Here is a 12680-nt window from a genome sequence, read left to right as displayed (position 1 = left end):
GTTGTTGTCTAATGACTATGGCCTTCTTCTCGACCGTTTTAGATTTTACAAAATTTGATTATAGAAACTGAATCAGTAAAAGTTACTCTCTTTGAGCGATTATAAATTTCAGTATTTTTTTGTCATTACAAAAATCTATAATCAGAATAAAAAACAAACAATAACATTACAAAAACTGATTATCCAAAATCGGAATATATAATCAGTTAAAATAATCAATCATCAATTAGCCCTCTATCTTAACCAAAAAACAAGTTTTCCATATGATATTTCGCTCGTGCATAAACGATAAAAAGTAACACGGATATTAGAATTTTGAGTAAGTTGGTGTTTATTTTGTCAGTTTAGATTAATGGTTGGGAAACCAGTAATCTAAACTTGTGTATACCAGTAATACATCTACCACTACCAGGATCACATGTGAAGCAATATCTTTACCTACGCCAGAATTAATGGTTGGGAAAGGGGTATTTTTGAATAGAAGAATGCGAAGTAGAGTCTTGAATCTTTGCTTTAATTTCCGTACCTCTGGCAAGAAATAATTCCTCAAGATTGTCCAGAACCCCAATTTCTTTTGGTATGTGCCCACTAATTTTGTTATATGACAAGGAGAGCCCAATTTCTTTTGGTATGTGCCCACTAATTTTGTTATATGACAAGGAGAGTGACTGAAGTCCCAAGCACCCAGAAAAATTGGATGGAACTTCACCCTCCAATTCATTCCCAGATAGATAAAGTTCTTTGAGACTAGGAAGATAGCGGCATACATCCTCAGGAAGACTCCCATATCAGTTGTTTGAATAAGACCAATAGTTTCCAAGGTTGAGATGTTGAACAAAACAAAAGGTAAAGAAATTGAACCTGTGAGCTGAATAGCTTCCAGACTTAGATATTTCAGCCTTGACAAGTTAGAGATTGACAGAGGAATGCTGTCACTAAAACTGTTATTTGACAAACACAGGTGTTGAAGTTCTGATAATAGACCAAGCTCTATTGGGACCTGCCCGGTCAAGTTGTTAAGCTTTAAGCTCATGTACTTTAACCGGCGCAAGTTTGATAATTCTTGAGGCAGCTTTCCATGGAAATAATTGTTTCCAATGTCGAGCGAGACTAGAAAGCTGAGATTTCCCAGATGGGGAGGAATGGTGCCGGTAAGTCCCATGTTCGAGAAATCAGTATATCTTTTGTGTAGCTGAGAGCCGCATTCAACACCAATCCAGTCACCGGCAGGAGGATGAGGAAGAGGACCAGTTTCTTGACAAGATCTGGTGAGGATCCGAAGTGATGTGGAAGTTATACTAGTAGTCATTATGAAGTACATTAGCAAAACAAGTCCAAGATTGGAGCAGTAGTTTCTCTCCATGTTGATCATAGATCACTCTGGAAATGTAATACTAGCTGGTTTTGAAGCATATGGAGTATTTCAAATTTTTTCCCCCTCTTGAGCGAGAGCATGGACGGAAGGATCCTTTTGTCGATAAACGTCGAACAGTCAGATAGAATGAAAAATTTGACAGTTTCCATCGGCTAGCTAAGTAGGCCAGCAAACAGAAAATGCCATTTTACAGGTCTATCAATGGTTTTCAGCTCCATAAAGCGTTCATTTTGCCTCATCAATACTTCATCTTCAGCTGTATGTTCTTTCTTGTAATTATACTGATCACGTAGACTAAGGATATACCCCATGATTTACCTAGCTAAGTTAATTTTAGCATTTTAACTGCACATTATTGATCTTAATCATGAAAAGTATTATGATTATGGACCATTCTAAGGTGGAAAGACCATAGCAGTAAAGAACAATTGGAGGATCTGACCTCCCATCGTGCAGAACTTAATAGATCTTGGATATATAAGGTAACCACTCTTTTCCACCCAACAAAAAAAAGTGATTATGCCATGAGGTGATAACAGTTAGCAAAAAAGAAAAGAAAAGAAAAGAAAATAGTGAGAAGAAAGAAAGAACTTCAAAACATTATGACAGAAAAGTTTAAGTCTGTTAATAGATATTGTCCCAGAAGCATCTTACAGAAATTAAATAGTTTTCTAATTGTGTAATGTAATATAAAAGCAAAATCGTTTAAAACATCTCTTACATTCTGTAAATCAATTGTTTCATCTTTCATTTTTAAAATGGTAATTTTATGTCTCTTACAATACCAAGTCGATCAAATTTAGTCTCAACTTAGGTTTTTGATCACTTTTTATCCTGAATCCATTACATGACATTTTCATTTTTTTAGGGGCAAAAATGTTAGATCTAATTTCTAGTTAAACAAATGAATTGATCCATATTCATTTTTTCTTGTAAAATAGTAGGATCTAATTCAAACTGTATTGATTTTTGACCCTAAAAAAGTGAGACATTACCTTTTTGTAATTAAAAATGACTACATGTGGGTCACGTGGCGATTTTATAGTAAAAAGCTGTTGAAAATTTATGTTGAGATCAAATTTTGCTAACTTAAATTTGTAAGGAATGTAAAGCTAATATTTTAAAATGAAGAATAAAAAATTTTATTTTCATAATATGAGAGACATTTTGAACAGTTTTCCTGGTATAAATCGATTGTTGGATAGTTTTTTTCTTTTGTTAATCATCCTTCTTTGAGGATGGATATGAAAAAATCCAATGTCATTGTCAGCCCCAATCAGGCAGCAGGAAGCAAAATTGGGAACCGCAGTTAAGATGTCAACTACACCAACTAGGCAGTCGTTTGCGGACATTATAGGGAAAAACTTTACGCCATTCGAATCCCTTTCCATGGAACAGGAAAGTTTTGACTTTTGCGGTCCTGGTACTTTTTTGGTTCAATTTATTATTATCAATTTTTTGCTGAATTGATAGCATACTAGTGTTAATAGTCGATATATAGTCAATGATTAGCATGCATTACGAAAATTTCAAGCTTGGCTCTATGCAGTATACACGCACAAATTTATCTACGTTTCCAGTTTAATTTTTCTTTTTCATAATAATGAACACCTAATTTGTATCTTGATTTGTGCTTCCGTCGGGCACCTGTTAGACAAATTAACTTAAAGATAAATTAAGGATTTTTATAATGAAATGTCCATGGAAACTCGTAACGAGGAGACATTATGTATTAGCTCTTTTTAAAAATTAAGCTAAATACATATAAAAATGCCTAATTATAGGACCAATAAATGGGTGTGCATGTATATAAATGATATATTAGGTGTGAATTAATTGGTGCCTACTGTGCATCCATTAAAACATCCATTAGGTAAATGGGGTTTCATTGATACAATGGAGTAACACATTAAGCAAGTAAATTAATGACAGAAAAACTACAATATACTAGAGACAAGGGGTGGGCGCGGGTCGGGTACCCGTCCCATTCACCATTTGGCTGACTCGACCCGCACCTTGCAGGTCAGCTATTTTCTGACCCTTACCCGCCCCGCATATCAGTGGGTACCTGGTTATAGGGTACCCGCTGAGATAGGGTTGGATCAGCGGGTACCCACCCCACCTTATTTATCATTTAATTAAAAAAATGATTTATATCAATTTAATTTTATATTTTACACATTCATCTAAGATTTAATAAATTTTTTTCTAAAAAAAGGTTTTCCACCAAGAAACAAACATGTGAAGAGAATATAAGATAAAGGGAAAAAATTAAAGAATTCAAAATCAATACAAGTTTGAAATAAGTAGCACAATTTTTAATATATATGTTGCAAATTAATTAAACTCTTTTTTATAAAATATAAGATCATGACCTCTACAAATGAATCTTGTAAATAAACTATAGTTTCTCATATTTGTAATGCAATTTGTTCAATAAAATTACATATTTAGTTCTAAATTATTATTTTATAATGTGTGTATAAAAATAAAAATAAAATATGTATATATGGGGCGGATCGGGTACCCGTGAGTTTTTAATTATGTGACTCTAACCTACCCCGCATTTTAGCGGCTACCCGACCCTCTTTTGACCTGATCAAATAATAAAAATCGGATATCCTAATTTTCAGATCGGATCGGATCAGATATGACGGGTTTTCGGGTTAGCGGATAATTTTGCCCACCCCTGCTAGAGACTAAACCAAGAATGATGAAAATTAAGGCAACGGGTTGGACTGAAGTAAATTGAAAGTAAAATTACAGATTCAAACAAACAGGGTTTTGTGGATCAAAGAAAACAATCCAAGTTGGCTTTTTCCCCCAAAGATTTGAGAAACTTATTTACTATATAGTTTCTTAATCCGTACAGAAAGATGCTTTGGAATATTGCATTCTCTATTTATTTACATCCATGACATGACACTCAGGATATCTTAGCTTGATCTTCTGTAATGTATCCACAACAGCTTTCATACTGAGCCTTTCCTTGGGAGATTCAGGAACACAATTTAAGGCCAATCTCATGATTAACGACAAACACTCCAACTTTTCTGCATATCGTTCTTCATTAGGATTCAATAATTTTGCATCTATAACTTGAACAGTTGCATTAGGCATAGAATCTTTTACCCAACTCTTCAAGTTTATATTTCCATCAAACATTTCATCACTAGGCCTTCTTGCTGTAAAGACTTCCATTAGCAGGATTCCATAGCTGTAGACATCACATGCTGTTGACACTAATCCTTCCAATCCATATTCTACAAGAAATGGTGCAATCAATCCAACAAATCATTATAAAAGAAAAAGAAAAAGAAAAAAAAATTCAATAGAAACATATTGTTAAGATTACCTGGTGCCATATAACCAATTGTTGCTAAGGTCTTGGTTAATGCAGTGCTCTCCTCCTTTCCCAAGAACTTTGCAACACCAAAATCACTTGCATGGGCGACCATATCTTCATCAATGAGGACATTACTTGGTTTCAAGTCGCAGTGAATCACAGGTGTCGAGTATTCATGGTGCAGATATTGTAAAGCACTTGCCACATCTATCATAATGTCCAATCTTTGGAAGACATTCAAGAAATGGTTAGGAGAGTGCAGCCATTTCTCAAGGTTCCCATTACACATGTATTCAAGGACCAAGGCTTTGAAATCATGTTTAGAGCAACTGCTGATGACTTTCACGAGATTTCGATGGCGAAGGTTGCAGAGTGCATCACATTCCACATCAAAACTCTTCTCTGCACCTTCTAGTTGCAAATTAAATACTTTTACAGCCACTGACCTACCATCACCTAGAGTCGCTTTATAAACTGATCCAAAACTCCCAGAGCCAATTAAATTGCTCTCACCATACCCATTAGTTGCTTGTAACAGCTCATAATAAGAAACTCTTTCTTTCCTTGTTACACCAGGAAAGAAATCTGTTGCACTTGGAACCTTTTTCTTCCTCTGGAATCTTATGAATACAACGGCCAAAGCTAAGACGACCACAATAGCAATCCCCAGTAAGCAAAGTGTAATTAAAAGCACCCTTTTCAATTTTGATCCATGTTGTGGATTGGTTTGGCATGGTGGAACATCAAATTTTGGATCACCACACAGAGCATCATTGGAAATGAAGGATTCACTTGTGAAGTTTCTGAAAGGACCAGCAGAGGGAATTTCACCCGTCAAATGGTTAGAAGAAAGGTTAAGGACTTTCAAGGATTGAAGTTTATCCAATGATTTCGGGATCAAACCAGAAAGGCCGTTAGTTGACAAGTCTAGGGATGTTAAGCTGAACAGGTTTCCAAAAGATTCAGGAATTGATCCTTGCAATTGGTTGTCTGCCAAAGAAAGGTTTTGGAGGTTCTGTAAATCTCCCATTGTCAAAGGAATCTCCCCAGAGATTTGATTCATTGACATGTCAATATTTATGGCAGCCTTCAAATTTCCAACCTCGAGAGGCAATGAGCCAATTAAGGAGTTTGAGGCCAGGACAAGCACTAAGAGATCTCTTAATTTCCACAAGCTTCTAGGAATAGTAGAGGTTAATAAGTTGGAGCGGAGGTAAAGATTCCTGAGAGATGTCATATTGCCAAAACAATCTGGAATAATGCCTGGAATTTGGTTTTGGCTAAGATATAACTCAGCTAAGCTGTGCATCTTACAGAAATTATCTAGACTGCCCCCTAGTTTGTTTCTCATGAGAGACAGCACCTGAAGGCTTTGTAAGTCTTGGACTGTTCTTGGAATATCTCCAGTTAACTGATTGTCTTCTAGAGAAATCAAGAGTAGACTGCTCAAGTTGCCAATTTCTCTTGGAATGGGGCCTTTGATATTAGAAGCTCTTGCTTTGAAATATTGTAGGGATGTAGAAAGATTTCCAATCGAAGCTGGAAGAACCCCGTTAAGTGGATTTTCAGCTAGCTCTAAAGTCTTTAAATTCTTGCACTTTGTCAACGAAGTAAGAAACTCCAGCTCCAAAGATGTAGGATCGCTGGTCAAATTGTTTTCAGAAAGAAACAGAGATTCCAGGAGTTCAAGATTCCCAATTGAGTTTGGAATGGAGCCAGTAAATCGGTTTGATGAAAGGGATAGAATGGTTAATTTAGAGCAATTTACAATAGAAGCTGGGATAAGTCCACCAATGTTATTTCCGTTAAGATGAAACTTTTCTAAATTTGGCCATTGGTTACCAATATTCGAAGGAAGATTGCCTGTGAGGTGATTGAATCCCAATGAAATCACACTCAACGTTGAGAGGTTGAAGATCCCAACCGGAATTGAGCCATTTAACTCATTGAATATTAAATAAAGTGCCTCCAGTTTGTGAAGGTTGGACATCTCTTCTGGTATTACACCTATCAAATAATGCAAATGAAAGTGGCAAGTGTAAATTCTTAAAGAACCAGGAAATAAGAGATTTAAGATGTCATGGAACATGATTTTGGAAATATCACTAATTAAATGTAAGCTGGTACCTGTTAAGAAGTTGTGCGCAAATTCAATCAATGTAAGCTCGGTCAAATTCCCAATTTCTCTGGGTATAGAGCCTGTGATTTGGTTTCTTTCTATGCCAAATTCCTTGAGGTTCCTAAGATTGCCAATCTCTCGTGGAATGACCCCTGCCAATTTCAGAGATTTGTTTGTAATATGAAAGCGTGCCCACAAATAAGTGATAAAAAAAAAGACGCTGACTACCGAAATGTAAAAGAAATATTCTACTGACAGTTTGTGAAAAATGATAAATTGGAAGTATGTATACACCGTCATGCGCATGCCTTGGAGTTTTGACATTGTTTGTACAAGATAAAACTAATAGAAGAGCTCAAGTTCAGCACCAATATGTACCCTGTAAATTGTTGGTTCCGAGGTATAAGCCCTCAAGCATCTCCAAGTTGCCAATTTCTTTTGGTATGGATCCACTGAAATTGTTGCCTGTGAGTGACAGTATCTCAAGTTGTGAACATTGAGATAAACTTGATGGGATTTGACCATGTATCTGGTTGAAAGATAGATGAATCCCTCTGAGATGTGGAAGATGGCGGCAAAGATCAACAGGAAGAGTTCCAGATAAGTTGTTAAAAGTGAATCCGACATTTTCCATGGTTGAGATGTTGAAGATGGACAAGGGTATGGAACCAGTGAGCTGATTGCTTTCAAGATTCAGAAACTTCAAGCTCTGCAGGTTCCCAATCTGTTCAGGAATCTGCCCTCTCAGGGAATTTCGCCCAAAATCCAGATGTTCGAGTTTTGACAGGTTAGAGATAGAAGAAGGAATTAGGCCAGTAAAATCGTTGTTGTACAAAGCCAAGACTTGAAGTTCTGAAAAGTGACCAAACCACATTGGAATGGCCCCAGTGAAGTTGTTGGAGCTTAAACTGATGAACTTGAGGCGGCGTAAGCGTGACAACTCCTGGGGCAGATTTCCATGGAAGTAGTTACTTCCCATGTCAAGAGAAACAAGAAAAGAGAGGTTCCCCACTTCTGGAGGAACGGTGCCTGCAAGTCCCATGCTTGAAATATTCAAAGCAGTCACTCTCAGGTGCCGAGAGCCGCACTCGACTCCTATCCAGTCACAAACAGAAGAAGCTGCAGCAGCGTTTGAAGACCAGTTCTTTGACAAGAATTGGTGAGGATCTGAAGTGATGTGGGCTTTGAGGGCTAAAAGAGCAGATCGATCGGTTGCAACATCTGTTCTTATCATGATGGCTGTGGAAGTGACAAAAATGAAACAGCATTGCATCAGAACAAGTGCAAGAGGGTAGCAGTAGAAAAGGCTCTCCATAACGAATTTGGAACAGCTAATAAATTGGGTCTTAACTCCCAAGACCTCTGCCTTAACTAGTAAACTACTAAATTGAGGCTTCTTCAACCTTGCCAACTTTTGCTTCTAAGGTTAGGAATGATGATAGTTTGTGGAAGGATTGCTGGTTGATTTTGAGCAAATGAACACTTGATTGCAGGGCACTTAGACCTTTATCATGTAAATTTCGGTCATTAGTATGTGGTTTATACTTCAATTCTCTGTTACTAATTTCCTGAAAAATAGATTGTCATCGTCAAGTCAATGCGAAGTTAGTTGATGCAAAGATTGGCCATTTTATTCAAAAGCTGCCAGTTTGGAGTATAAAATGGACTTCCATCTATGCTTTTTTTTTTTTTTTTTTTTTTTCCAAATTCAAACTAACAAGGAGTATAGACGCCAGTTTGGAATATATTTAGCATTTACTTCTGAAAGTTATTCCAAATTTGCATTAAACAACCATTTCAATTGAATTCTGATCAAATTCCACATCGCTTTATTTCCTTGAGGGTTGACTCAAGTTGGCTGCTTTATTTCCGGAGTACGTCCTAAAGGCTAAATCCAACTCCACTATGAGGTATGAATTGACACTGGAATGCACCAAAGGGAACTCAAAAAAATCTCAGCCACTCGTCCGCCACAGTACACCTCGGTTTGGCAGCTTGCATAAGATGGCTCGTAAGTCGTAACCCGTTTGGATTGTTATTTTTTATAGTTTTTGTAAACTAATATGTTATAGCGATTTGATATATATATATATATATATATATATATATATATATATATATATATATATATATATATGTGCTGAAAAATGTGATTGAAAAATATGTTAACAGAAAATATAAAAATTTTTTGGAAAAAAATTACTTTTCAAACAAGGTTGGTCCAATTTTATGAGGCAGCAATTTTTGGGCCAAAAAAAAAAAAGAGTTGTTTTGGTCCAATTTCAAATTAATGGCCGGGTTTGGCAAGTGAGTTTTTTGGGTGTTTGTCTAAAACTTTACTGTAATTTACAGTAGAAGTTTTTTTTAAAAATTTTTGAAATGTGTGTTTTTTTTTTTTGAATATTTTGAAGTGTATAGTTTAAAAATTTTAAGAAGTTTTTAAAAAACTTGTAGTAGGCAAACTTGGCCAAAAACTCGTCTGCCAAACAAGACCAATATTATATTTGAACTTGAAAGAAGTAATCTCATCATTTTTGCAAAAATTACTTAGAAATTAATAGCTGAACTGTGGCAATATCACTTACCATACAACATGATGCGAATCTATATTAACATTCATACTGATGAGGTCGTTGACATTTAAGTAAACGCGGTAGTTAACTCATTAGAGCTCCCAATGGTAGCAATTACTTCTATAAATGAAATTCAATTGATTACAAGCACAATTAATCCTTTCGGATTGTTGAGGACGACTATGTGAATTGGAATCAACTCCTTTCCCCATTTGCTCAAATTAGCCATCAAATTACTATCTCGAGCAGTCTATCTACTACTTGCTCGTAGAATTTGTCCAATGATTTAATTTGCATATTTTTTTTTTGTTTACATCATAAATGCATTTTTCAGACACCTTTTTTTATATTTCTAATCACCCTTTTATCTCACATATATCACATCACAAAAAATGAAACAATAATTTTGTTTGGATAGAGTATTATTTGAAATATTATTTGGAATAATTATTGTTACACTTTTTGTGATGTAATCTATGTGAGATAAAAAGGTGGGTTGAAAAATGTGTTTATGATGCATGCGAAATATTATTTGGAATAATTTGCTATCCAAACAAACCCACGTATTATTTCAAATAAACTCCTATCCAAACGCCACCTCAACGTGTTGAAGAATTATATATGCCCAACCTATTACTATAGCGGTACTTTTTTCAAGAATTAACTTAACTTGTCCTATGGCCAAAGTTTATCAGAAAAATAATCTGGAATTTACCATTCATCTCATATTTGTAATGTTATGTTCTTAAAGGACAACTGTTGCACCTCCATATATATGTTCGATAGAAGCAAAACTCAAGAATGCATAAAGAAAGTAATTGTATACCATGTATGTTTTATCACATTTAGTGGCGTTAAATATTTGCAACTTTTGTATGTTACTGTAAGCCTTAATCATTTCATCGAAGCTTCACAAAGGGTTTTAACGTGTGTAAAAGTCTTGAAGAAGATCGAGTGAGTCTCTGTAGTTTAGTCAACTATCTAGTCTTCAAGTGTGGAAAGTTGACTGCAAGTCAACAGACGAAGGGCCACACTTTTTTTTGTAAACAGTAGTCACTAGTCAGGCTCCAGGAAATTACAATAGTCTCAGCTGACTCAGTCGACCAAATTAAATTAACTTCAAAAATTTTTAGTTTATTACTTTTCTTTGTATTTCACTTAGGGGTGAAAGGCTATGTTTTCAGAACCGGACCGGATAGTGACTCAATCGAGGTCAGGGGTCAGGGGTCAATGGGTTCGATCGGGGGTCGATAGGGGTCGAATCGGATGACGTCATAAATAAAAATTATTTAAAAATTAAAATATTATATATATAATATCTAATAATATATTGATATTAATAAAGATATATTCATATATATTTGATGTTTCAAATATATTTAACAAGAAAATACAAAGAAATTAGAACAATCAAGTAGCAATTTATATTATTTAATAAATATTAACAAGTTTAGAATTAAAATTATGAATTTAATTGAAAAAATAACATCAAATTTTTGGACAATATTTATAAAGTATCAAATATTTGAGATATATCAATAAGTTTTAACAATTTAGGGGGTCAAAACATAATATTAAAAAGTTTGAATTTTTTTTAAAAAAAAATTACTGTTGAACCGAAAAAATCGATTTTTTTCGGTCAAACCCGGTTTTTGACCGGCTTTGACCGGACTTTAAATTTCCGGTTTTTTAATAAGACTCGGACCGGCTACCTGGCTGGTTCCCGGTTCGACCGGCCGATCCGGTCCGAGTTTTAAAACAGAGGTGAAAGGGTGTGAGAAGCATAGGAGGTATAAAAAAAAAAATTAACTTAAAATATTATGAGGTGGAATCTAAATCTTTTAATTCTGGTTCGCAATTGGCTCAGTTGATTCAGCCAAGTGAATTGTTTTCTTTTTTTTTATTTTCCTTGTTATGAGAAAGAATCTAAATCTTATGAGGAAAAAAACAATACACGGAGAGAGAGTTTGAGAGTCGATCTAAACCCAGTTGAATTGGATTTTGAAAACAATTTTCACAATTTGTGGTATTCAAAGGTGAGCCACAACTGCATATTTACCAAATCTTGGACATTAAATGTTTCAAATACAATACATCGGTAACAAAATGTTGAATCCCCAATTCTCTCCCAACCTACCCCTTCAACATTGAAAAACAATGCACCATTTTTTTAAATCTCTTTGTAGCCTTGGAACTTATTCTAAGGTTAATGTTTTAACAATAAGTTTACTCCCAAAGTCCAAAGTTTCTAGGAAAAATTATGTTTTACTCCCCATTTAATTATGTCATATGAGTAAATGTTGTGTTCTAAATTAAAGAAACATTCTTGCATCTCCATATGTTTGAAAGAAGCAAAAGTTAAAGAAAATACAAGGGAACTAAAGATATCAAAAATTCAAGCCCAAGAATCAAAAAGGTATATTGGACAAGTTTACAGGCAATTTGAGGTATTGCGTAAATTCATGAAAATTTGCTAGTATACTTCTTTTTGTCTTTCATATTAAGTTCAAAATTCATGAAGTGGAAACCGCGATTAGGGTATCGAGAATTAACATAATTCATAGTGCCAGAGGCATTTGTTTTATTCACAAGATTAAATTCTCTGAGTTTAAATTCATAATTGCTTCTAACTAGAACTTTCTCCAAACTCCAAACTAAGAACATATTATGCTTTTTCATTCTGCGTGCCGACATAACCAACCTACCAGGAAACTTGTGAATAAATATTTCAGCTAGATGAAATGCCATCAAATGTAAATCAATGGATAATTTTTCGTGGCTTCTAAATTAATTTTTGAAGCATTTATCGCTAATAAATTAGGAAAAAACTGTATAGAGTTAGAGGATTATTTGGAGAAATGTTACAACTTCAATGGAGATCCCCCAGTCATATGAGGCTTCTGTGTAATGAATCATGCACCCTTGAAAGAGAAATAGCATGCTTGCTCTTGGTTCTCACATTCACTTTGGCAAAAAAGTCTTTTCAATCAAAGGGTATTCCAGTTCCGAAGTGAATTGAGTAAAGTGCTTTTACTAATGTCGTAAGTGTTGCTCATTGAATGTTGAATTCATCTATTTTTAACAACACCATGCCCAGGTATTTATATGAACAGTAGAACTAAACAATGTGGAATTCTCAGATTTTTGTAGGACAGTGAGATATTGTACGTTTTGATTGATTTTGAAGTTTTTGATTTTGAAGGCAATTTTGCTATCTAAGCTTCCTTATCAACGTGTCCTCTATATATGAGTTCGAAATCGTGGATA

General features: G+C 34.9%; 1 protein-coding gene across 3 annotated transcripts; it reads right to left on the bottom strand.

Annotated features, from left to right (window-relative positions):
• Positions 1–4095: 4095 nt before the first annotated feature.
• On the bottom strand, positions 4096–8510 carry LOC113706150 (uncharacterized). 3 transcript variants are annotated; one of them, XM_072062316.1, is made up of 5 exons: positions 7219–8510; positions 6849–6992; positions 4731–6728; positions 4508–4638; positions 4186–4428 (listed from the first exon to the last, which is right to left on the bottom strand). In XM_072062316.1, exons 1-5 carry the CDS (start codon positions 8153–8155, stop codon positions 4405–4407), a joined length of 3234 nt encoding a protein of 1077 aa, XP_071918417.1. In that variant the 5' UTR covers positions 8156–8510; the 3' UTR covers positions 4186–4404. The 3 variants fall into 3 exon arrangements, with proteins under 3 accessions (XP_071918416.1, XP_071918415.1, XP_071918417.1); XM_072062315.1 differs by having other exon boundaries at positions 4096–4638; positions 7219–8508; XM_072062314.1 differs by having other exon boundaries at positions 4096–4638; positions 4731–6992; positions 7219–8509.
• Between the last annotated feature and the right edge of the window lie 4170 nt (positions 8511–12680).

Source organism: Coffea arabica, chromosome 8c, assembly GCF_036785885.1.
Source record: "Coffea arabica cultivar ET-39 chromosome 8c, Coffea Arabica ET-39 HiFi, whole genome shotgun sequence".
Lineage (NCBI taxonomy): Eukaryota > Viridiplantae > Streptophyta > Magnoliopsida > Gentianales > Rubiaceae > Coffea > Coffea arabica.
Note: the sequence above shows the minus strand (reverse complement) of the source record. Positions and strands in the feature narration are given on the sequence as shown.